This window comes from Lagopus leucura, unplaced genomic scaffold, assembly GCF_019238085.1.
Source record: "Lagopus leucura isolate 7727_CA_CO unplaced genomic scaffold, USGS_WTPT01 Super-Scaffold_100018, whole genome shotgun sequence".
Taxonomy (NCBI): domain Eukaryota; kingdom Metazoa; phylum Chordata; class Aves; order Galliformes; family Phasianidae; genus Lagopus; species Lagopus leucura.
The window spans coordinates 9,469,868-9,496,378 of NW_024962272.1; the positions used below are offsets into that span (position 1 = coordinate 9,469,868).

General features: G+C 40.3%; 1 protein-coding gene across 5 annotated transcripts in view; it reads left to right on the forward strand.

Moving 5' to 3' along the window:
• PCSK5 (proprotein convertase subtilisin/kexin type 5) overlaps positions 1–26,511 on the forward strand; it is a 267,838-nt gene that overhangs the window by 116,480 nt on the left and 124,847 nt on the right. For all 5 annotated transcript variants that reach the window (XM_042877361.1, XM_042877362.1, XM_042877366.1 and 2 more), the window contains exons 8-9: positions 8,434–8,646; positions 25,601–25,701. In XM_042877361.1, coding sequence (XP_042733295.1) covers positions 8,434–8,646; positions 25,601–25,701 — 314 coding nt within the window. The remainder of the gene's footprint in view (positions 1–8,433; positions 8,647–25,600; positions 25,702–26,511) is intronic.

Sequence of the window (26,511 nt, forward strand, 5' to 3'; positions counted from 1 at the left end):
TCTATTTTGTTTAGGAAAATGGGAAATTCATTCCAACATTCCACAGGTTCAGATTTCAGGTTTCAGCCAACACTTCTTTTGGTTGCACTTGAAGCACTAATTATAGCTCTGTGGGGAATAACTTGGAGCTGTTTAAGCTGTTGTTCTAGTGAAGAGTAAAATAAAAAATCCATGACATGCAAGGATACATGTTGCAATGTACCACTGATATATCCCAATAATTACTGTGTTATTGCTTAGATGCTTGAGGTTATTCAGTACATTCTCCTTTAGTGCACACATTGAAGTATTTTTGTGCTTCAGCATCGTAAAAGTGTCAAATCATGTTAGCTAACAAAATACATTTTGTTGTGACTATTTTTTTTTTCTTTTCTATATAAAAAAAGTTGGTTTAGAAGTATTCAATAGGTTTAATTGCACTAGCAACAACTTACCTTTTCAACAAGTTAAGTTAATTGCTTCTTGTTTTAAGTGATAGACTTTTGCATGGTATATGTAGCACTTGTTCCAGCACTAGGAAATTCTTCCCCAGCTTTCTAGTTTCTCAAACAATAAAAACAGGAATGCTAATACACAAACATGGAACTTAGCTTTTAAGCATTTCCTCAAATGTGCATTTTTATTTATGTACACCTGTTAGATTTACCACTCATACTGTCATAGAGATTATAGGAATACATTTTTAATGAACTGATATCCAAATGTGAATTTTCCTGAAAGTATGCATACCTTAGCAGAATTCATGGCCTCCAATTTTTCTCCTTTTGTTTATGGTTTGTTTGCTGTTTTTTTTTTTCTTCTTCTTGATAGCCAGAGAGGCTATCAAATAAAAGGAATAAGAAATAATCTGTTTGATTGTCTTTTGATAGGACTTCAAAGTTTTTGCCTAGGGCTCTCAGCTTGCTGTTATCTCCATTGGAGAGATGCCTGCTTCAGAGTGAGAGTGCTTTGCAGACTACAGAAGAGCCAGATAGTTTTTAAGTGTGGTGTGCCAGACTGTATTTTTCATTTCCAAATTAGAGGTTAAGTGTGCTGGTAGAAACTCAGCGGGAGCTGGGAGATGCAGCTTCTCAACAGAAAAATGTTGCCACTCAGCAGATTGGCAGTACTTTGACTCTACGCAGGGCAGTGGCATCCAGCTCCCAGACTGTGCAGAAATCCGTGGAAGCTGGCAGCAAAGAGATACTGTCTCTTACAAGGCATTTCTCAGGATGCTGTGTTCTGTAGTGCCTATCCCTATAGTGACTGCACTCAAATCCATGCATGCATACTTGGATTTTTTAGGTCCTCAGAGAATTGACCTGTGTTCTAGAACTTCAGTTACAAGCATTTCCACTTAAGGAATTCATCTTTAAGGAAGAGTTCTTACTGTGGGCTTACTTCTTTGTGCTCCCACATCAGGATCAATCTCACTTCCCAGCAGTAGTTTTTTGTTATTGGAAGCATTAAGTAATTGTAGAACAATATTACTGAGAACAGAGGAAATTAAATGTTTAGACGCTAGCCGTGGATAAGGTTCTCTTCATTTTTTATTTCCATTATGTGTTTTGTGCTTGTGAATGTGGGATTTCTAGCATACTGCTGCCAATTTACCTCTCACTGGCTGCAGCCCCTGTGCCTCTAATTGCTCTGAGTTCAGCAGTTCTGTCCTATGCATTTCCCGCTCCTTTTAACTTACCTTCCTCTGCACTGGTAAATTAGATCACTTCCACAAAGACTGCAAAACTTACCGTATAACAGGGAGGGCTGATGGGGTTCGTGTCCTACATCGTGGGCAGGAAAACATCAGATTCTGAAAGCTGGATTAAGGCAGCTTGACTTGTAAAGCAGTGAATGAATGGCCAGTCTAAACTCTGTAAAACAGTGTGAATAAATCTTGCTCTACTGGCTGAAACTGCAGCTTGTAGATGGAAACTGTTTTTATTAGATGGAAGCGTGCTGGAAGCAACTTGCAAATATGTGGCCTGCTGGTTGTCCTTAGACTGAAGTGTGAAGGCCTCTATCTTGCAATGGTACATGCCAGGATCAGTAAGGCATTCAGTCAGAGAGATGTGTTTTATAGGTATACACACATACATATACTAACACATGCACTTGGAGCGGTGGATGTTCTTTTAATAGTGTTAGGAAATTCTGCAGATGTCATTACAAAAATGTTCATACTGGCTCTGGTTCTTGGCAGACTAACCCTTCCATGCTGTTGAATTGGAAAAAAAGAAGAAAAGAAAAAGCTTTTGTATCACTTTACCCCCCTTGCAGCTTGCTGACCAAGGAAAAGGAGGTACTAGCAGAAAAAAAATGGGAATGCCCCACGGTTCTTGGGCTGTGCTTTTACAGGTGCAGTCTTTGCCTTGGGCTCTTTTTATCAATGACATGAGTCCATTTCATTTACAGTCAGCTGCGTGTGGAGAACACTAACATTGCCCAAGAAATGTACTAGAAAATTGGACTGAGTAGGTCAGTAGCAAGTCTTAGATGTCAGTGAAACACTTCATTTCAAAATGGAGCATGTGATTTTTATTTTTATTTTTTTTAGTCATCTGGCATTTTAAGCAATGTAAGAGAGCAGACAAAACAAAAGGAGACCATTTCATAATGGTCTGGTTCACTGAAATGCAGAAGTGCAGTTACAGACCTTGCGGAGTCTGTAGGAGGGAGTTGGTAGCTACCACTGCAAATTACAGAGCAGACACAACACGGCTTAAGGGGAGAGGCGGTTTTTAACAACGTGGGAGAAGCACTGAGCGTGTTTTGCTCTGCACCCTTTCCACTCTCGTCCATACCTCTGCCGTAACTCTCTAACTGTATTAGTTTCATCCAAGTTGTACCCATATGGTCTGTAAATGCACCTTTGCTTTTCAGTAATAAATGACACATGGCTTCTTTGGCAGCTTAAGGCTTGACTTTTCATCTTGACACCCTTGGGCATCTGGCAGATGACAGATGATAGATTTAGATAAACAGTAAAAGCTGCAGAGTGCCTTGCATGTATGTTTATCTTAACTTTGTAACACAGTCCAAATGTTATTTAACTTCACGTATCGAAAGGAGACCAATTGGGAAATGCATTCACATACAGTAGGACAGCTGATGTTGTTGCTCTAATTACTTGTTTGGTGTAGTTAGTAGGAAGTTTATAATTTCCTGAGCATGACTGGGTCTATTGAATTAAAGTGGGGTATTTGGCAACATGGAGAAGGAGAAAACCAATTGCAGCTTAACAATAGACAGTAAATGTAAACCAGAACTTATTTACTTGATGTATTATTTTGGTCAGGTCAAATTTAGATTTGAGGAGGTTGCCGTTCGCTTTGCCAAATGCCTTGTAGGAGCAAGATATTTTGCATGTTTTCTACGTTGTAGGTAATGCTGTTTTCTGTGAAAAGATGTTCAGTATTGCAGTGTGCTAGGGAATGATGATTCTTTCTTTCTGTGTGTTAGTAAATACTCTTTTCCATTAGTCAGTGAACCTGGTACTTACTTTTTATTGCAATGACAGAGATGTTGATACCTAATATGTTTACAGGAGACATTTGTGTGTAAGAAATGCATGTTATCAGTTGTTTAAAAAAACAAGTGTATATTATTTTTAAATAATGCATTGCAGAATTTCTAACATCATATAGCAATGAGGCTATATTTTGTTCCCCAAAATGTACTTGTGTATCATTTTCTGCAGCTCATTTTTCATGATAAGTACAGTAGCAGAAGTATGTGTCTAAAGAAGTATGGACACATTCTCTGTTTGGAGAAGCTAATAACTCAGCTTCTGCAAAATTCACACAAACTGCAGCCCTACCCTGCTGTGAAATGGTTTTCTTTGCATGAGAAGGACAAGTCACGTTATACTTTTGTCTACAGACTTATCAGCCAGAACAGATGACTTTGATGGGGGAAAGAAAGAAAAAAAAAAGAAAAAGAAAAAAAAAGGTGGACTATTATTGGTAGATTTTTTTGTCTTCTCCTTCTATGTATAAATGTATTCATTTTTGTATCTAATATTATTTTTTACAAAATGTGTGAGATAGACTTTTAGAGAAAATAATAAAATAGCTTCCAGCTCTCATTTCTTCACTGGTCATACTGGTGGTTTACTGTGTGCTTCCAGTGGGGTACCAAGTAGGCCAAACATAGCTGCATAATACTGTGTTAAAAGGAAAAGCATAAGAAAGAGACGATGTAAAATTCTTCAGGAGACAAAAAAAATTCACCAAAACATTTTGATGAAATGTTTTGACTAGTCCTGTGTGTCTGTGTGATATGCTTTGCAGTATCTACTCTGCCTGCTTGTCCATGTATTACATCACTGGTTTGTACAAGACAGAAGTTGGTTTTTAAGAGCAGCATAAGTCAAGACAAGAATCTTTACATGACCCCCAGAATGAATGTCACAATTGACAGACAAGCCAGAATTACTGTTGAAGTGACAAGATGAAAGCAAATAATAAAATACTGCTGGAAAGTGTTAGCTAATTGCAAGAGACGATGGGAGCAATCTGAAGCAAACCAGTAAAAATCAAGAAGGAACAGATAAAAGTGTAGAGAAACAGCAGTGTATCTTTAGTAAAACCCTCCTTTCCATTCTCCACAGATACACTGAGGGCCCTAATTTCTGTATCCGTGACCTGCTGTGATAATACGTAGGTTGCTCCAGAAGTATTGCCTCCTGTTTTATTTCCATGGAAATTGCAACAAATACAAAGAGCACAATAATAGTGTTTGATAGAGCAAATCTGCAGCTACAAAACACTAGTTTTCAACACTGTCACCACCATTAGCCATGCATTCTTAACAGCAATGAACAGGAGCCTGCATTCTGTACTTGCAAAGATCTGCACTGTAGATGTGATGCACTGTCACTGTCACTACTGCTGAAATGCACCACCCACCACCTTATCATGCTCACATCCACTGTTTAGTCTCCAGAAACATTCACCAAATGGCAGTGAATAGCAATGGGTGCAATTTTTTCCACACTGGTGAGGAATTCTGTGATGTCTTTGCTTCATAAGCACTTCCTCGTCATATTCTGTTTTGTCAGATTAAATGAAGTAAAGATATAAAAAGGGAGATGACTAGATAGTAGAATGAAAGAGAAAGAACCAGTAAACTGGTTCCTGCCCTGTGAAGTTGCAAAGCACATACCACTGACTTTGGATAGTTTTGAATCAAAATCTTCCGTCTAAAAAGTGGAGGCAGAACAAGAACCCCAAACCAAAATGGGTTTTGATTTGTCAACTGTTCATAATGTGGGAAAACGGAGCTATAGGAAGAGAACACTTCAGGAAACTTCTCGTTAAAACAATAAAAATGGTGCTATTTTGCATCATTTTATTTGTGTAGTAGCTAGGATCAACTAAAGGAAAAGAAAGAAGTTGAAATAGTTACACTTCTCAGCTGGTCAGGCTGATATTGTCTAGAGAATGTGGATTTCATAATACATTTAACTTGGCACCCTGGAATTTTTTTCTCTGCTTGAAATGTTTTTTTAATGAGAAGTTGCATTTTAGAGACATAACTTTATGTAAACACTAGCCAGGAGAATTTGATATTTAACATATTTTGCTAGAGAGAAGAGTCTTTCCAGGTACTTTACTTTTATTAAACTCACAAAATGGAATTCATCAACAGTTGAGAACTCAAGCTCGGATGGTGTGAACTGTGAGGGGGTTTTGTCTTACACTGATGTAGGTTCTCAACACAAAATACCATAATGAAACCCCTCTGTGAATCTGGATTAAATGAATCTCTGAATTGTTGATTGTTTAAGGTTGATCTTGTAGATGTCCTACACCTGTCTTGATGTTATTTGTGGTAAGCAATTGCACTCTGTCTAGAAAAACAAATGAATGCTCCTTACATGACCAAGTGATTAATTCTTGCACAAGAAGTGATGTTTTATGCCATAAATATCATGCACAGAGATGTGCCTAGCTCTTACAGAACGCAGGTAGATATTACGTGGTATGTTAAGAGAAATGAAGCATAAATGAAAATGTTACTTTAATTATTACTTAGAAGGATATTCCTTTGTTTGAGAGAATCACAGAATCACAGAATCACAGAATCACAGAATCACCCGGGTTGGAAGGGACCCCAAGGATCATGTAGTTCCAACCCCCCTGCCTAGCAGGGCCACCAAACATACACATTCAGATCAGGTTGCCCAGGACCCCGTCCAACCTGGCCTTAAACACGTCCAAGGACGGGGCATCCACAACCTCCCTGGGCAGCCCATTCCAGGGCCTAACCACTCTCCTAGTAAAGAACTTCCCCCTAACATCCAACCTAAATCTTCCCTCCTTCAACTTGGATCCATTTCCCCTAGTCCTGCTGTTGTCAGCCCTTTTGAAGAGTTTACTCCCCTCCTGGGTGTAGGTTCCCTTCAGGTATTGATAGGCTGCAATGAGGTCACCCCGCAGCCTTCTCTTCTCCAGGCTGAACAAGCCCAACTCCCTCAGCCTGTCCTCATAGGGGAGGTGCTCCAGCCCCCTGATCATCTTAGTTGCCCTCCTCTGGACCCTTTCCAAAATCTCAATGTCTTTCTTGTACTGAGGGCTCCACACCTGGACACAGTACTCCAGATGGGGCCTCACAAGAGCCGAGTAGAGAGGGACAATCACCTCCCTGTCCCTGCTGACCACCCCTCTCCTGATGGAGCCCAGGATCCCATTTGCCTTTCGAGCTGCCAGAGCGCACTGCTGGCTCATATTCAGTCTCTCGTCCATCAGGACCCCCAGGTCCTTCTCTGCCAAGCTGCTCTCAAGGACCGCTCCTCCCAGCCTGTACAGGTGCCTGGGGTTCTTCCGGCCCAAATGCAAAACCTTGCACTTTGCCGTGTTGAACCTCATCAGGTTCACCCGAGCCCAGCCCTCCAGCCTGTCAAGGTCCCTCTGAATGGCATCCCTTCCTTCCACCGTATCAACCGCACCACTCAGCTTGGTGTCGTCAGCAAACTTGCTGAGGGTGCACTCAATTCCCTCATCGATGTCATTAATAAAGATGTTAAAGAGCACCGGTCCCAAGACAGACCCTTGGGGGACACCACTTGTTACCGGCCTCCACCTGGACATAGAGCCATTGACCACCACCCTCTGTCTGCGGCCTTTCAACCAATTGCTTATCCATCGGGTCGTCCACCCATCAAATCCACTTCCCTCCAATTTGGAGATGAGGATGTGGTGGGGGACCATGTCAAAGGCCTTGCTCAGGTCCAGGTAAATGACATTGGTCGCCTTCCCTTCGTCCACCAATGCCGTCACTCCATCATAGAAGGCCACAAGATTAGTTAGGCATGACCACAAGATTAGTTAGGCATGAATGTCCTATGAAAGAAGGTGGCAGTATGTAGCCTAATCAAAGACAAGTTAAAACTTTGTTGAGCATTCCTACCTGAATTTTATGCTTCCAGACAGTGGCTGCTGATAATTAAAGGAGATCATAAAGTTGCATGAATCTGAATTTAATTCACCAGCATAAAATGTACAAATATAAACCAGGAAAATTTCAATTTACATGACCTGTGTCAGTCATGGGAATTTTCAGTTGCCATGAATCAGCAAAGTAGATTACTATTTGCACTTTTAACATCAATGCCTATTCAAGATTACTAGCATCATTGAAAATACGCTTTGATTCATTTGGACACTACATAACTTTGCCATATTAAGAAAATGTCAGTATGAGGTTACCTACATTAAGTCCTCATTTCAAATTACAAATATTCCTAAGTAGTTGTTTAACTATTCAAATGCATAAAATATCTCACTGAGCTAATGCATTAGTGTTTGATTTGTACAGATCTTCTTCAGTTTTTGTTCAAATATTGTGTTTTGCACTTAGTATTTACAGTGGACTAGATTAATTGGACTAAATGACCTGAGGTCCTTTCCCACTTCATAAGTTCTGTGATTCTGTGATTTAGAGTGTCATGATTTAGAGTGTCTATGAAACCATGAAACTGTGGTTTGCCAGTATCGAGTGCTACACAAATAGTATTTAATGCCTCTGGCAATCCAGGAAGACAGAAAAAGGTAGAAGAATTAATAGACCAAAAGTAGCGTGAATTACGAAGAGTTTTACTTACAAGTATGCTATTTCTTTTCCTGTTTCAACTCAGTATATGTCAATGTTTTCTCTGAGTTTTCAGCATGTCTTTCTTAGTAAGGCAGGACAACATACATGTGGAGCAACAAATAGGCACTGTAGAAATGTTGTTTCTAAAGCTGTGTGCATCCTACTCATTTTCTGAATTATATTTATGTCTAATTCCAAACTCTGCTAAATCGTGTTTTTATTTCAGGTTTGTCTCAGTGAGAAAGCTTGTTTTATTGTCTTTCTCATATCAGGTAGATTTTGTGTACAAATGCTTGCTTATTAAACGCGTGAGGGGGAAGAATTATTATTCGAATCTGTTGTGTTCTTTCCAAACAGGGACGAAGAGGATTAGGCTCAGTTTTTGTTTGGGCATCTGGAAATGGTGGAAGGAGTCGAGACCACTGCTCCTGTGATGGCTACACCAATAGCATCTACACTATCTCCATAAGCAGCACAGCTGAAAGCGGGAAGAAGCCATGGTACCTGGAAGAATGTGCCTCCACACTAGCTACAACATACAGCAGTGGAGAATCCTACGACAGGAAAATAGTACGTTTTATATTTTTGTTTTGTTGCATACTGATCTATATGCTGCCTGGTGACTTTGTAGGAAGGGAAAGAAAAGTAGCTGATTTACACTAAATAATAGGTTGCTTTAGGAAAAAAATACATGTGGAAAATCTGACTTCATCCAGTACTTTAGGTGGTGGCTGTCACCATATTTTCAGTTCCATATCTGGTTGTTTGAAAGCAAGCAGTAAGTTGCAGCCTGAAGCAGTGCAGGTATATCTGGTTCATAGTAGACTTTTCCACTCAGTTATTTGCTGCCAGCTCTCAGTGGTGCTTTCAAGAATCCTATTGCCATTGCCACCAAAATAATTTGTTTCATTACTAATATCTAGAAGTTCAATAGGCCTGAGAACGCATCCTCCTTTCTTTTTCTTTTTAATCCAGTTATCATTAGTTTTTAAATCTCATGTGGATACATACATATGTATAACATACATATTATTCGTAGGTATTCTTACCTGCCTGTCTGTTTTCTCAAATTTCTTTGGATACAGCATCATTCCTCTTTTACTTTCTTGGACACTCAATTATTAGAAGTATAGAACCACAGAGTTGTAGAATGACCTGAGTTGTAAGGGACCCACAAATATCAACTGCAGATCCTGTTTCCACAAGGACCATCCAAAATCAAACCATGTTTCTGAGAGCACTGTCTAAGAACTTCTTGAACACCTGCAGCTTGGTGCCATGACTACAGCCTTCGGAAGTGTGTACCAATGTTTGGCCAGCCTGTGGTGCAGAACCTGTCCCTAACCCACAGCTGCTCCTGCCCTGACGCAGCTCCATGCCGTTCCCTCGGGCTCTGTCGCTGTCACACAGAGCAGAGCTCAGCGCTGCCCCTCCACTCCCTGTCCTCACAGGGAGCAGCCATCAGGCCTCCCCTCAGCCTGCCCTGCTCTGGGCTGAACACACCCAGAACTTGAGCCTTGTACATCTTGTCCTCTAGACCCTTCACCCTCTTTGGTTGCTGTTAGGGAGTACTAATAGCTTTATGTGCTTATTATTGTATGAAAACTGCAGACTGCACATAGGTTGTTCAAATTGCTACCTATTCCTAGTAGCTGGTATATTGTGAGCAAGATTAAACTTGGTGCTCTTCTTTCCTGTGCTGCTTGTCATCCCATTCCTGAACGGGCTGTGCATCCATTTTCAGTTATGTTCTTGTCTTGGATGAAAACTCAGAAGTTGTTTTAATTTTGTTTGATATACTATCGATAACATCAGAATTTGTACAGTATGATAAATTTGCATTTTAAATATTGAATCTATTAGATATACTTTTCAGTGATCAGTATATTGCTCCTTTCAGACTTTTAAACCCTTGTATTACTATTAACCAGGTTTGTTAATATTACCTGCTTTTTCAAATTCAGCGTCTTCAATATACTTATCTAACTATTAATTAGTTTTTTGGGTATTGTCTTCTTCCTAGCTTATTAATTACAGTGAATAGTGTACATTTTCATTTCTTTATACCTATAAAATGAGGTGGACTTTTTTTTGTTTTTTCTTTTTCCCCTCAGATGTTGTCTGAAGTGTTGGTCTAACATTACCTTCTTTTGGTTGTTTGCAAATACCTCTCTTGGTGTCACTGAAGAGTTAAAATTCTTGCAGCTATTTTTTTATTAGTGTCTGCTTTGTCTTTCAGGATTCTGGGATGCTGGCCATGCCTTCTTGGATTCTTCCTTATTTTCAGATGATCTAATTTTTGTCTTAAACTTATTCTGAGGTACCTCTTCGTTCCAGTAATTTTTCTGTTCTTTACTCACTTCTCTCCACAGAAACCTTATCTTCTGTTCCTGGCATGTTTCTTTTTCTACTTGATAAATAATAAAAGAATTACTCAGTTTCCTAGCAGTCCTCACTTCTGTGACTAAATTCCTTTTACTGTCCCTTAAAAGACCTTCACCAACTTATGTACTTGTAAGTGAGACTAATATTATGTAAAGTCAACAGAAACCATTGTGACTCTCCAAGTCTGACTTCTTGCATAGCCAAGTCTGTAGAACTTCCCTGATTCCTTCAAATGCAGTAGTTATGGTCAGTTGATCAGTAATTTTTACAAATATGCTTAATCTTTCCTTAAAGTACAAAATATCCAGTCAGGTCTAGAGTAAGTAGTCCTAATTATGCATAATCGTTTAAAAACTTTGCTGTCTGATCTCTAGCTAGCTTCAATTTCCAGGCGTTTGACATCCTTCTTTCAGACTGAATAGCACAATCAGTTCTGTTTTTATAAATGAAGTTAAGCTTCTTGCATCATTCTGTGCAAAGCATGTTTTCTTAGGAACAGAATCACAGAATCAAAGAATTGTAGGTCTTGGAAGGGACCTGTGGAGATCATCTAGTTCAGTGCCTCTGTTAAAGCATGTTCCTACAATTTGTTGCACAGGAAAGCACCAGCAGGTTTTGTCCCCAAAGAAGGAGATTCCATAACCTCTCTGGGCAGTTCATTCCAGTGCTCCGTCAACTTTACAGTAAAGAAGTTTTTCTTCATGTTCATCAAAACTTCCTGTGTTTCAGTTTGTGCCTGTTGTCCCTTGTCCTGTCATTGGGCACCACTGAAGACCCTGATCCCATCCATCTGACACCTGCCCTTAAGATTCCTGTAAGCATTGCCAAAATCCCCTCTCAGTCTTCTCCAGGCTGAATTCTCCCAGGTCTGAGCCTTTTTTCATATAAGAGATACTCTTCTAGGCCCCTAATCATCCCTGTAGGCCTTGACCGGTATCTCCCCAGTAGTTCCCAGTCTTTCTTGAACTGAAGATCCCAGAACTGGACACAGTACTTCAGATATAGCCCTCCCAAAGGGCAAAGTAGCGGGGGAGGATAACCTCCCTCAACATGCTGTTTACACTCTTGTGCCTTCTTGGTCAGCCTGATATTCGCCGGGACACCCAGGTCCTTGTCCTTTCTGGTAGGTCAGGTCAGCCCCTATCTTTACATATTTGTGTGGTTACTACTGCCCAGGTATAGGACTGTACGCCCTCGATGAATCTCATAAAGTTTCTCTGTGCTCAGCTTTTCAGCCTGTCTTGCTGAATGGCAGCACAGCCTTCTGATGTGTCAGCTGCTCCTTCCAGCTTTGTATCATCATCCAAAATAATATTTTATTGGCTTTTTTTTTTCTTGCAATGCTGTCCAAGGCATGGGCGCCTCACTGCGACAAACATATTCCAGGATGTCCAGCCCTTTGCAAAAAAAAAAAAAAAAAAAAAAGAAAAGAAAAGAGAGCTCTTCCCATGGCTATCAGTAGCATCTCCAGGATAGCTTGTGTTAATGCACTGGGCAACTCTGGCCACCTGTCTCTCCTACTCCAGTCTGGGAGATCTGAATCCGATTTCCTTTTGGTTGGCTGAGGGGAACAGAGGCCATCACCTTTGGACCAGTTCCTGCCATTTGCACAGGACCCACTTCAACTGTTATTCATATGGAACTGTCCTCCACTTTGGCCTTTAATAGTTTGTTTGAATAGTTGCTACTGACACAAAGATCTGCATTAGTGGTGGCTTCACCAGGGCTGATACCCCAGACTTCTAGGCCACCAAACAATCCTCCTACTAGTCACAGTGTAGCCTTCATGGCTCCACACCACCAGCAGTGGCACCAACCATTTTCAGGGCTATTTGACTGGACAGGTGAGTTGATATAAACTCCTTAGCAAGTTATGACTTCTGTGGTCATTGTCCTGTGACTGTCTAGATGAACCAACACCTTTTCTGGGCTCTGATGAGCATTAGCATGGAGCACCTTAAACTGGCATTCAGTTCATTCCATAGCATCAGTCCTGCATACCAAAAGTGGCTTACTGAGCACTCGCATTCCATGGCCTAGATCCACATCAGTGAGCTGAGTGTCTTACCCACTGAAAGCTTGAGAATAGGTTGAGATCGTTTCAGCTTCAAGACCCCTGGTCATTCACTTTACTGGACAAAACTGCCCTGCCATTGGGCAAAGAATGGCTTGAGAGCAACCCTGAGGAGATGGATTTGGGAGTGCTGATTGATGAGAGATTCAGAATGAGCTGGCAGTATGCTGCTGCACCCCAGAAGGCCAATCATATTCTGGGTTGCATCAAGAGAAGCATGACCAGCAGGTCGAGGGAGGTGATTCTGTCCCCCTTCTCTGCATTCATGAGACTCCACCTGGAGTACTGTGTCCAGTTCTGGGGCCCTGAACACAAGAAGGATATGAAGCTGTTGGAGCAGGTTCACAGGAGGGCCCAAACATGATCAGAGGGTTGGAGCACCTCCCCTGCGAAAACAAGCTGAGAGAGCTGCACTCTTCAGCCTGGAGAAAAAAAGGCTCTGGGGGGACCTTGGGATGGCCTTCCTAGCACCGCCTATGTCTGTAGGGGGCCTACAGGAAAGCTGGGGAGGGACTGTTTATAAGGGCATGTAATGACAAGATGTGGGGGAATGGCTTTAAACTGGAAGAGGGTAGATTTAGATATTAGGAAGAAATTCTTTACTGTGAGGGTAGTGAGACAGTGGAACATGTATCCCAGTGAGGTTGTGGATGCCCCCTCCCTGGAGGCGTTCAAGGCCAGGCTGGATGGGGCTTTGAGCAACCTGGTCTAGTGGGAGGTGTCCTTGCCTGTAGCTGGGAGTTGGAACTACATGACCTTGAAGATCACTCCCCACCTAAATCATTCTATGATTCTGTGATTCTATGCCAGCTATCCTCAGGGAAACTGAAAACTTTGGAGAAAACCAGCCACTGGTTCAATTAGTCTTTTGCCCCTGTACCCAGACCGGACAACTAATGTCTACAGTAGGACCACTACAGAGCTCCTCCAGACATTCCCCTGCCTTTGCTAGATGCACAGATGCACTTGGAAATGTGCATCTGTGATTGCCACCTCAGTTCCATTGTATTTATACAGTAAGTCTCACTGGGACCTATACACCTCATTGTTAACATTACATGTCCATCACTGTGTGAACCTAAGTCACTTTCAGAGCTGCTGCCTCTCTTTTTCAGAGTTGCTGCATAGGGCACAAGTGGGAGGGCCTTCTTACACTATTTGACTCTGGTGGTACTAGTTTAGACTCATTCCAGACTTAGTCCTCATCATCACTTTCTCTGATGTTTGTATCGATGCAGCATCCCTCAGATGATGTTGGGGTTTTCACCAAGCTTTATGTCATAATAAGCAGAAGAACTAAATCTTAGCAGGCCAGATAAGAAACAACTTAGAATATGTGCTTTTAAGCATGCATATATATTTTTTGAGACCTGGTAATTATTTTGTGTTAAATCTATGTATCATCTCTTAAATTTAAATCATTTTCAGAATTGTTTTAATGTGTAGTATCACATTATATGCCTTGCAGAATCCTGACTATTCTACCTTCAAAAGATGTGCTGACCAGAACAAAATAAGTGCAGTGATTGGGCAACCTTTTTTTTCCAGCAGCCTAAGTCATTCACTATTAAACATTTTATTATTGAGTGAATTAATTAACCATTAGCTTAAATCTTGCATCAGTTATTTTACACCAGATAAAACTTGGCAAGAAGATGGAATTATTAGGGCAATACTGCTCACTCTTTCAAAATATTGACACAGTTCATTCTTCTTCAATCTTCTGGAACGTCTCCAGAGTTCAAAGACTTAGTAAAATCAAACAATACAATATTACATGTTGCCTTTCCAGCTCTCGTAAAACTCTTTAGTGCTTCCAAACTTCTGATTTAAACTTGCTATTTGAAATAGCTATGAATAGGAAGACAATTCATCATTCTTGTATACACTGAAAACTTCATTTAGATTATTTTACTGAGAGGGGGACATTCAATGAACTATCCATTTACTTTACATTGCTATTAACTTTTTACTGAAATCATCACTTCTTTAGGTACTTTTTCTAATCACATTCTCCGTTCTTCTGGGATAAATTCAGTTACATATACCAAGTTTTGACTGTTACTACAAAGCATGTCATTGTGCACAGTGAAGGGTTAAAGCATAAGCATGCTGAGCAGCCATAAGAATTAACCTAAGTCTGTTGATCCTTTGTTTACTGGAACTTAACTTGCACCCTGACTACTGTTGTGTAAAGCTACCTTGTGTTGTGTGCCATAATCTTCGCTGACCTCAAATGCTTGAATATTAGACTGCACATATTCCGTCCAAGGATCTTTTTCCAATACTGTATTGTCTGTTGACTTCTTAAACACACGAAAGTCCCATCTGAGGACATTTTACTGCTAGTGCTTGGCATTCAAAGCTAGGCAAGCCTATTTGTCTTCCTTACATTTTCAGTGGCAAAGCAGGGCTGCCTGGAGTATGCATTAAACAACTTGTGTTGTGTCTAAACCTATAAAGATAATGACTGCGTGCTTCTGTTACATAACTGCCAAGCCAGAAAAGACATGAAATTGTGGAGGAAACCCTTCTAATCAAGAATATTGAGCAATTTTTTTCAATATGCACCCTCATGGATACATGAGCTTTGCTCTCACCTGTGTGTTTCTCTTGCTCCTTCCCACTGCATCGTACATTTTGTTTGGGCTGTTGCTCTTTCTGTCAGAGATTATCTTAATACTTTAGTGCAAAATGCTTAAAGCTTGAAGTGAATAATAGAAGAATAGAAGAAAAAAGGATAATAGAAATATTATTGTTGCATATAATTCTCCAAACTCATTCATGCAAAAGCAGTGAACAAATTAGCCATTCAGAGCTCACCTTCATGCCTTTACACAGAAAGAACAGCAGTGTTTGATCAAGGAACATTTGGTTGGTTTGTGAGAGTGAGACTCTCGTATCTAAAACAAGAGAAAAGTACATAATACTGAAGTTAATCAGAAGAAGTCACTCAACATTGGATTTACTATCAAAATTTATATAACCTATTCTTATTTACTGTCATATAACTCAGAAGTGGAGTTTTTTTTTTCTGACTTTTATTGACAGAACTAACGTAAATGGCAGCACATTCTGGTATGAAATTATTTGAGCTAATAGATGCTGTCAAACACAATGATATTAGCATCTTTTATGAATTCTTTGTTGCTAAGGAAAGAATCAAAATGTGCTTGATTTCATGGTGCACCAAATTTGTATTACATTATATTTTAGCCCATTAAGGACAACGTTTATTAACATTCCTACAGCATACAGACAGATACATATATTACAAATATGTCACAGATGCAGATTTGGTGTATGTATTTTAGAGACTCTTAGAGAAAAGGACTAGAATTAATTTTTGGTGTATTCAGGAGCAGCTGCAAAGTAAAGGCACAGCCGCAGGTGTAGAAGTTCACACTCCGGGACAAAGGCAAATGAACAGAAGGTAAAGTCCCTGAAAATCTACTTCCATGTAGCAGTTATTCCTCATAACAGAAACAGTGCAGCACTAGTGACAGCAATATACAGTTGTAAAACTATTTTTTCTATTATTCTTGTCTCTGCTATTTTGAATGCAACAACACTGGGAACAACACTGGGGAGATGGCTTCTCAGCTCTGGACCACGTACCTAGTGTGTCTAGTACTATTTAAGTATGATTATCCGTATGGGCCTTTCATTTACCAGACATGTTGGACAAATGAATCACATTTGCTAGTTTGTTTTTTTCTAAATGACATCTTAAAGCATTGGTAATATGTGGAAGTTCCTCATTGCTGTGGTTCAACCCTACAGGCAGCTTTACACCACACGGTCCTTTGCACACCCAAAAAAACCCACAAAGTAGAACTCATGGGTTGAAATAAAAAGTATTTACTAAGATAGAGAAAAGGAAGAGGAAAGAACAATAATATTTATGGTAATTATACATATATGTATTTGCAACAAGCAATGCACAACCAGTTGCTCACCATCCACCAGCCGATGCCCAGCCAGTTCCTAAGCAATGGCAAACTCCCTCTTTTTTCTACCTTTCTTTCCACATAATGGCACATGATTTGAAATATCCCTTTGGCTAGTTAGGGTCAGCTGCCTTGACTCTGTCCTCTCCTCTCTTATCAGTTCCTTGTGTCCCTCCATCCCCCATGCTGGAAAATAGGAGATGCTGAGAAAACTAAAACCTTCTCTCTGTGCAGCACTGTTCAACAACAAGTAAGAGGTCACTGTGTTACCAACACTGTTTTTCTCCTAAAACCAAAACATAGCAGTGTATCAGACACAGCATGAAGAAAAGCAACTCTGTCCCAACTGAAACTAAAACACTAATATTACTTGCAAACATATTACACGACTTACCTTCTGAAATTAAATTCTGTATTTCTGTTTCTCCTACTTTATTTTGTAAAAAATGCCTTGTCATCTCCTGAGTTTCTTTTCTGAAGGCGTACTTCTGCCTTGATGACTTGCTTTTGCCTTAAGCAGAAGTTGAAACAAACAAAAAACTGTCATTCCTTAAACACAAATAAAAACCTGCTCTTGTTCAGAAACTCTTACAGAGTATTAAGACACAACAGGACACCATTTACTTTGAGTAGGTACAGCTGTACAAAGGGAACTGAAGATTTTTGTTAAATGCTTGTTGCTTCTAGGAACACAGGTTCATAGAAACCAACTCATCTTGAGGAATTGTAGCAGAAGGTAAAAAGCCTTTCAGTCAATTCAGATAGCTCGTGTCCTGAAATTTGAAATAACAAGAAATAAAGAGACTTATGAAGAGTGAGCAATTTCTTTACTGGCAACATCCCATTTTAGACCTTAGGCATTAACCTCTCAGCTGGTAGAACTTTGGGAAGATTGATGTTGCAGTCTTAATAATGACTGTACAGAAATGGCATCTCCTTGTCTCTTCAGGACAAGTTGCTTTTATAAAATTATTACTGTGTGCCTAGAGTATGTTCTTTGAAGAATCTGTGCCTTTTCTGAAAGCTGTTGGACTTGTATATATGGCAGCTAACACTACTGTGTTAAATTGCGATTGTTAGAATTTCTGCCTGCCTTTCAGTAGGGTCTGTTCTAGATTGTTAATTTTGAGTTCATTTAACTAGGTCAGTACCGCAATCATTGTCTTCCATCAAATTCATTGTCTTCCGTTAAATCTAGTTGTTTAAGAAGAGCTAGAAGTAGATATACCTTAAGATCTCAAAAAAGTGTTGTGTGGGCTTATCTTGGATAGTTTCACCAGCCTTTTCGTAAGTCAGTAATTGTTATGATGATTGTTGAAGCAAATAAATGTTGTACTGAATGACAGATTCAAAAATTCCTGTTTGTCTCCATCCTGTTGAAGACAATAACAGCTAATATATGCTAATGGAAGCTTCACATGCTGTCAAATACTGTATCCCTTTATTGTGATTAATGATGTTGCCCTCATGTGGTTCAGGCATTTGGAGCACTGTTTTTCTTCTTGAAGGTTTCTCACTTGCTGGCGGTCCTGTACTCTTTTTCTCAAGGTAGATACAATACTACTCTAACAGTGAACCCATTGTGCTGAAAAATATGCTTTAGATCATGAAGATAATTTACACCTAAACATCTCAGCTCCTGTCAGTAACTTCCCTTTGAAATAGCTCAAATGGGATTTCCACTTAAGGAGCTTTCTTTACACATTTTCTGCTGAAATATTTACTCTGTGAAAGAAAGAGATAAGGGATTGTAGTTCAAGCTGCTGCCACAACATTTGCTTGCAGCTTGAGAGACAACACTGCTGAATAAAGAGATGTCATGGTTTTATTATGCTTGATATCTATAGCTACAGGACAATAAAATGCTCTGGAAGCATGTTATTCTAGAGGATCAGAAACAAAGATACCACAATTATCACTGTATTGAGAGGCTGTCCCTTAAGGCAAAGTAGTTGTGATAGCTCCCTGCCTGAGCTCCTGTAGGCTTTGTTATCCTTCTGTCTCCTGAGGAGCAAGCCTGCTGCACAGTTTTTGCAGGGGAAGAGGGTACCCAGCCCCTGCCACAGAGAATGCAGAAAAGACAATAATGTACTACTCAGTCTTTTTCTGCAGTGTTCCTGGCCTCTCTTACACTCCCTGCCACTACATTGAGAGCAGTTATTGTGAAAAGCGTACGTGAAGCTTGTAAGTCAACCCATAGTCCTTAGTCATGTTAATCTCAGCTGCAAAATCACATCTTTTTTTTTGCATGGATAGGTAGTGTGGTGTTAGGTTTGTTCCTGCTACAGTTTCTTTTCTTAATACTGTCAGGACATTTATGGAATCTCTGTTTATGCTGGTTTTCCACTGCTCTTGATTGTCATTGTATAAATTAATGCACAGTTAATATGAGAGAAGAGACAAAGAAATCTTATTTATATGGCTCAGCTTTTAGCTGATAGTAGGAGAATTTCAAGAGTGTCTGTACTTTTATGAAAGATATTATTAGGACAAAAAAGATTCCTTCTTGACTCCGTTGTTCTTGATTCTGACCTTTGATGAGTTCACTGATCTAAGGATATGACATTATAAATGATTTAATCTGTCTTTTTCAATTTCTAGAATCTTCCATTTTGTTTCGCTTGCTGATTGCTTAATTTCAACAATGACTTTTAGGTCCTGCTAGCTTCATCTCAACTATTATAAGTCTTTTGTATCTGCTTGTGTATGTTTACCCATGAAAACATTTAGTATCTTTATGTATTTTATGCAGTACACATAAAACTGAATATTGCTAATGTAAATGTGTGAAACCTATACCTCATACTTGTAATTGTTTTACTGTACCTAGAACAATGTGTCTGTTTTTTCAGGTTATATTTTACATTTCTTCCAGTATCAAAACTAGACAGACATTCTTGTATGTCCTGTACTTCTTCATGATATTTTGATCCTCTGATCCTCTCATTCACTTATCTTTGTGCACATCCACTTTGGGGATGAAGTACACTGCTAGTGAGTTACATGAGATGGAGACACAAGAATTCTCTGTTCTTCGGTGAGAAAATGTGTTAGCAACTTTGGCTCTCAGGTGGATATATTATTAGTGACTGAATCTTAAGGATCAATTGAAGTTTTGAGAATTAAGTTTTGACTTCACAGGTCATTGGGTTTTCTACCTTCATGAAAAGTTTCTGTCCTGTGAACTGCTGTTCACTAGCAACTGGTCGCAACTCCATGTGCATTTTCCTTAAGCTTCTTTTAGATAGTAGTGATTTCTTCTACTGCCTGACACTTTCTAAGACATATTTCTTCAAAAAAAGAAAAAAACAAAAAAAAAAGACAATAGATCAGAGACTATATATTCAGATTAATATTGCCTGAAAGAAGATTTAGAATAGTATATCTTTGTGTATGATTTATTATCTTACAGAAAATATTGCAAGAAAATTTATTATGAGATGAGAACATTCCAGTACTAAGTAGACAAATTTCTCTTTAATTGGTATTGCACATTACACTTTATGTCATGGACATCCAACCTTTTGGCTTGCTTGGCCATGTGAAGAGAAATTGTCTTGGTCCTCAAATGAAATACGTAATATAGTTAATGTAACACAACATTGCTTTAAGTATCGTTTCTAACATAAAAATAGCAGCATTAACATAAGCCTAGTGGGACATCTGACCTTGTTTGCGTGAGACTAATTATTGTGATTTTGTTATTTTTATTGTCGGTATTCCACATCAGAACATCATGTAAAACAGTAGGAGTTATAGAGTTAATATTATGGTTCCGTGGACTGTCTTTTTTGGGCATTTTGGGTTCTCAGAAGGGAAGGGAGGAGTGGCACTCCTGGAGGACTTGGCGCACAGAGGAAGAAAGATGGAGCTCCTGGCAGGACACCAGCTGCTGTCCCTCTTACTGACTTGCTCTCTCTTGGTTTGCCATGGAGAAAAGCGTGTGCTTCCCTTGCAGTCTGCTTGCATAAGACCTCATATTTGGACACTCTTTTCTCTCTCATTTTGTTTGATTTTGTTGGATTTAGTAAATTACCATTCCTCCTCAGATCGTTGCCATCTGTTTTTTTAGACCTATCTGCTATCTCCCTACCCTTCCCCCTCCCCCCATCTCCGGCATGGTCCACAAGTGCCTTGCCTCATGAGTCACAGACTGGGGCTGACTGCCACACTGCAGAAGGTGTGGTGATTTTTTTCCCCCCTCTCTCTTTTCTGGTCTCCTTCTGGGCTTGTGCCCCTGTCACAGATGCAGACCTAGAGATAACTCCATGACAGTTATTGCTGGAGAATGCAGGCAGAAGCTATGAATCCCTAACTTCATTTTAAGAGCATTGTATAGAGGACTAACAACCATTATGTTCCTTGGAACATATTAATTTAAGTTCATCATGTTCAGAGTCAGAGTTGCATATATACATATAACCAATTAAGAGTACTGATGGAGATACCTGCCTGGCTCTTATACATCCTAGGTAATATAACAGACGGTATGATGTTTGGACTGGTTTCCAGGTGCTTTTCTCAGTTCCTTATGCATGTTTGGGATGCTGGCTTATGGACGTGCTATCGGTCTCTCTGAATGTATTCTCTACAATAGTATTTTACATTATGTGGAGGAAGCTTTTTCCTAAACCAGAGAACGTTAAGTGGCAGGGAATATGGTTTTAGGAAAGAGGTTAGAAGCATTGAGACCCCCAGTGTCATGGCATTTCACTCTTGAACACCTGTGGAATCCTTAGAAACCAAGCGAGCGTTTGAGTAAGTGTTGGTGCAGCTCAGAAAGATCTGAGGAGGAACGACTTACTTGGGGCTTGGCTTACCAAACTCTATATAATACTGTTCTGGGGAGAGAGCGTTTCCAAATTGAGATCCAAACCAAAGGGAAAAACCTCCAAGTCAAACCCAACCGATCACAGGAAGCACCAGTATCAATGTCAGTTGCCCCTGTGGAGGGGCAGAAATAGAAACTGGTGTCCATGCAAAGAAGAAGAAGAAGAGGAAGATCCAGGTGAGGGGCCCTCCCCAAAACCACTGTCACCAAGAAAGTCAACTGAGAAAAGTAAGAGTCATGGAGAGGAGAGTGATGAGGAGGGAGTCACTGTTACCACAGTTTGTCGACCCCTCAAAATGACTGAAATCCAAGGCACAAAAAAGAACTTTTGATGCCTACTTTATTGATGCCTGATTTCTTCATTGTTGGAACAACGAGGCCAGTAGCGTGTCCCTGTATAGTAATGAAGCCAATTAGGAGGCATTGCCAGAGACTCAGCTATTAACAGATGGATTAATAGATGTCTGGACAGAGTCAACACCCTCTGGGAATGAATGTTATTAGCTGTGAAGGAAAGACATCCCTTCAAAGACAATCTGGAGCCTGAGGTGAGAAAGTAGAATACTGTTGAGTATGGTATCCAATATTTGAGCGAAACAGCCATGGTGGGAATGCTGTATGATCTCACATTTGTTCCTAATGATCTACGCCAGAGCCATGGTCCTGGAGGGTAAGGAGTACATCCGAAATACGGTGGAAGTTCACAAGAACAGTGCCAGAAAGGTATGCCAGTACACTGGTAGTAATGTTCAGTAGATTCAAGGGCAGAAGACCCCCAGTTTTTGAACTGATTCTTACACTTCAAAACTTTGAACAAAAACTACCTCCATCCCATGCTTCCATTTCAGCCATCTCCAAAGTAACAGAAAGACTAGATAAAGTGGATAAGAGAATAGATAAAATGGATAAGAAACAGGCACTGTTGGAGGAATTCCACTGTTGGAGGAATTGTCCCTAGTGATTAATCACAGTGAACCATGGCTGTATCAGAAACACCTGAGGAAGACCAGGATGATCAATAGAGTCTGCTGAAGGAGCTGATTGAACTGATTAAAGTCTCAGCTATCAAAGGCAAACACCACCCTGTTTGAGCAAAGGACCACAGTAAATTTATGTCTCGTGCTGCCCTGTGGAGCTACTTACGTGAGCATGGAGAGGACATGAAGAAGTGGCACCACCAACCCATTCCTGCACTATGAGCACTAGTGAGAGAATTACAAAACAGATCAACTACCGAAATTGCTCTCATTACTGCAGGTAAAAGTAGGGGGGCCCTGCCCTCAGTCAGAAGGGGGAAAGGGATAATAAGGTGTACTGGACTATGTGGATTCAATGGCCTGGCATGTCAGAACCACAGGAATATAAAACACTGCTGGACACCAGTGCCCAGTACACTCGGATGCCCTCAAGTGGGTGATTACAGCAGTGGGAACAAAACAACTGGAAATGAAGGGGTAAACCTATTTGGGCTGCTGAACTGTGGAAAAACATTGCTGCCTAAACAAAAAATATAGTTATAAAGGGGTGTCACGTAGATGGCCATTTGCCTAAGAGTAGCACTACTGAAGCACAGCAAAATACCATTAGGTAGATCGAGCTGACAGAATTGAGGTGGCTCAAATAGACTTGGACTGGCAGAACAGGGGAGAGCACTGGGAGAAGTATTTGGCAGAAGCCACCTGGCTGGTCAACACTAGAGGATTAGTCAGTCGAGATGATCTTATGCAGTCCAGCTCCCTACATACTGTAGAACAAGATAAGGTCCCTGTGGTACATATAAAAAGCATGTTGGGAAAAGCAGTTTGGGTCCTTCCAGCTTCTGGGAAGGGCAGACCTATCTTTGGAACTGTTTTTACACAAGGGCCTCAGTGTACTTGGTGGGTGATGGAGAAAAATGGGGACATCCAGTGTGTAGCATAAGGGAATTTGATGCTGGGGGAGTACAGTCAGTGACTCCATGTATATAGATATGTGTGTATGTAATGCATGTTCATTACTGTTTTGTCTGTACATAGATGTAAGGTAAGCATGATGTAGTGATGTGGAATAAGGGGTGGAATGTTGTTGTTTTGTGATTTTTGTTGTCGGTATTCGAGATCGGAACAGCGGGAGTAGAAGAGTTAATGTTCTTGTTCCATGGACTGCCTTTTTTTGGGCATTTTGGGTTCTCAGAGGGGAGGGGAGGAGGGAATGCATGCAGAGATAGAAAGATGGAGCTCCTGGCAGGACATCGGCTGCTCTCCCTCTCGCTGACTCTCTCTCTCAGTTTGCCATGGAGAAGAGCACATGCTTCCCTTACAGTCTGCTAGTGTAAGACCTCGTATTTTGACACTCTTTTCTCTCTCATTGTGTTTGATTTTGTTGGATTTAGTAAATTACCATTCCTCCTCAAATTGCTGCCGTTGCTCATTTTTAAACCTATCTGCTATCTCCCTACCCTTCCACCTCTCCCCCTCTTCTGGAGCATAAGGCCTGCAAGCGCCTTGCCTCATTAGTCACAGGCCAGGGCCAGCCGCACTGTGGTAGTGGGGTAGTTTTTTTTCCCCCTCTCTCTTTTGCCTACTTCTGGGCTTGTACCCCTGTCACAGAGTCAGATCTAGAAATAACTCCGTGACACTAATGCATCAGTCTGATTCAGTGGCAGTGGCAGCAATTCTTTGAGAGCTGTCAGGGTGTTCACTGGAGATTTTTGGAGAAATTTTACTCTTCTTGTGCTTCATCCTTGAAAACAGTTGTTCACAAATGCGCATATTGTCAAAAAGCACCGATGTGAATAAAGTGTGATTGTGAAGTAAGGGATATTTTTCTCTGATAAGAGAGGGCTTATAGAAGTCCTATAGAGAGACACGATGAGATTTTTCTTTGAGTTGAATTTCTGATTGCAACTCTATACATTCTATTCAAAAGTTTGCAGGCAGTGTACTTATGTTGACTTAAAATTGAGTTGCTAATAAACCATAAAAGTGATTTTTTTTTTTTTTTTAATTTTTTTTCAGTCTTGAAACCTGTTCTCAAAGTCCTTGATCACAATGGGAAGCATGGATGCTTATTTTTTTGCTGTTCACAGGGCTGTGTCAAAATGCATACAATTATTTGCCATCATTTGAGTTAGCACTGCACTGTGCCTTCCCCGTGCCCTGGTTTCAGTCCAGGCATTGATGTTCATGCAGCAGTGTTTGGTGGCTTTGAGCACTGGGTGTGTGCCTGGGGATGGCTAGGGCCATTCAGCAGGCAGAGGTGCAATCATGATGGCACAGGGCAGCGGGTAGCCACAGGATGGGCTGTGCCAGGCCCCATGTGGACTGTGGGCTGTGGGTTGGACGTGCCTGCTTTATATAGTTTTATACATCCACTTGGGTTCCATGTTACAAGTATGTAGCAGCACATTGTCCAGCACATACAACAATTTAAAGCTTCAAATATCACAGAATCACAGAATAGCCCTCAAGAATCACGAATCTCCAACGCCCCTGCCACAGGCAGGGCCACCAACCTCCGCATTTAATACTAGACCAGGCTGCTCAGGTCCCCATCCAACCTGGCCTTGAACACCTCTAGGGATGGGGCATCCACAACCTCTCTGGGAAGCCTGTTTCAGCACCTCACCACTCTCTCTGTAAAGAACTTGTAAATAACTAATTGGCAGTTGGTTTCTAGGACGAATTTATGACAACAGGCTTTTCAGATCAATTCCTGCTTAATTTCATGTAAATTATTGCATAAACAATAAAAAAGGCCCATTTGTTAAACACAGAAGTTTGCATGAGCAGAAACATATTTCTTACCATCATACTTGAAGCGTAACAAAAAGCAATTTAGTTAACATCTCTGTATCTTGGTTTTACTGTATCTAAAATGCACCTGATCACTCTATGATGCGAACATTGCGAACATTGTGAACATTGTGAACTTCATTTTTATTTATTTTTATTTTACTTATTTAAAGCACTTTGAGGTTCTTGGATGGTGCAAAGTGCAAATGATAGGGCAGAGTTCTAACTGTGCTGTTATAAAACCCCATGGATTTTTTAATTTACCAGTCTTTTTGTTGATCATGCTGTGAAAAAAATGGATACTAACTTATGTTTTCAGTGCAGTACAATCTTCAAGTTCACAAAGGACTTAGAGATCAGAGTAGAATGTTGACATCATGTATTCAGACAAGCTTTTTTTTCCTTTGCAATGAAAGAAGTGAATACCCTCCACATGTGCAACTCATTTGATTGAATGAAACCTGTTCTGATTCCTGAAGCTGTGTTCTAAATTTCACACAATTTCTTCCAGATCACCACAGACCTGAGGCAGCGTTGCACAGACAGCCATACTGGAACGTCAGCCTCTGCACCAATGGCTGCAGGCATCATTGCACTGGCACTGGAAGCAAAGTAAGATCTGAGTTATACTCTGAAAAATAATAATAATAATAATAAACATGCAGTCTGATCTTTTACACTCACATGGCACCTATATTCAGGGATCTCAAAGTGCTTTAGAAACTCCGATGCGGTAATTCACAGTACCATTCCAGCAGCGGGGAAGATCAGCATGGCAATTTCATATGCAGGAACAGTAGCACTGTGGAAATGAATGACAGACTAAACAGGGTGTTGAAATGGTGTTGAGCACAGGTAGCTTCCACTAAGTGATCACAGTGCCTTTTGGTTGCCTCGTAGTGCTGCCCAGATCCACTGTACTCTGCAGGCCTTCTGTAGTCCTCATATTCCTCTTTTCAGTGTCTGTTCTTGAATGTCAAGGAGAGTAATGAGAAGATGTTAAACTACCATGTGTAGAAAATAGCATTGTAGGAAAAACAAAAATTCTCAACTTCTGTGTGCTAAAAAAAAAGCCTGTCTTTTTTGATGAAGTTCTATAGCTGTTAAAATCATGGATAGTGTAGTTCCACAGTCCTTCTACATTTAGCTCAGAAAACTTTCAATTCTTTAGACCTTTTCTCAATAGCAGGCATTTGTTCCTTGTCTTCAATATATATCTTTAATCTGCTTTATGAAAAGGTGGAGACTGGAGATTTATCATTCAGAACTGTGTTTCAAAACATCTTGCATTAGTTTGCACCCTGTTGTATAGTATTTGCATGAATAAGCTCTAATGTTCCACCCCAAATCTTGTTTGAAATCAAATGGTTCTAAGTGCTATGAGATTTATTCTATTAGATTATGAAGGAAACCAGTTTCCTT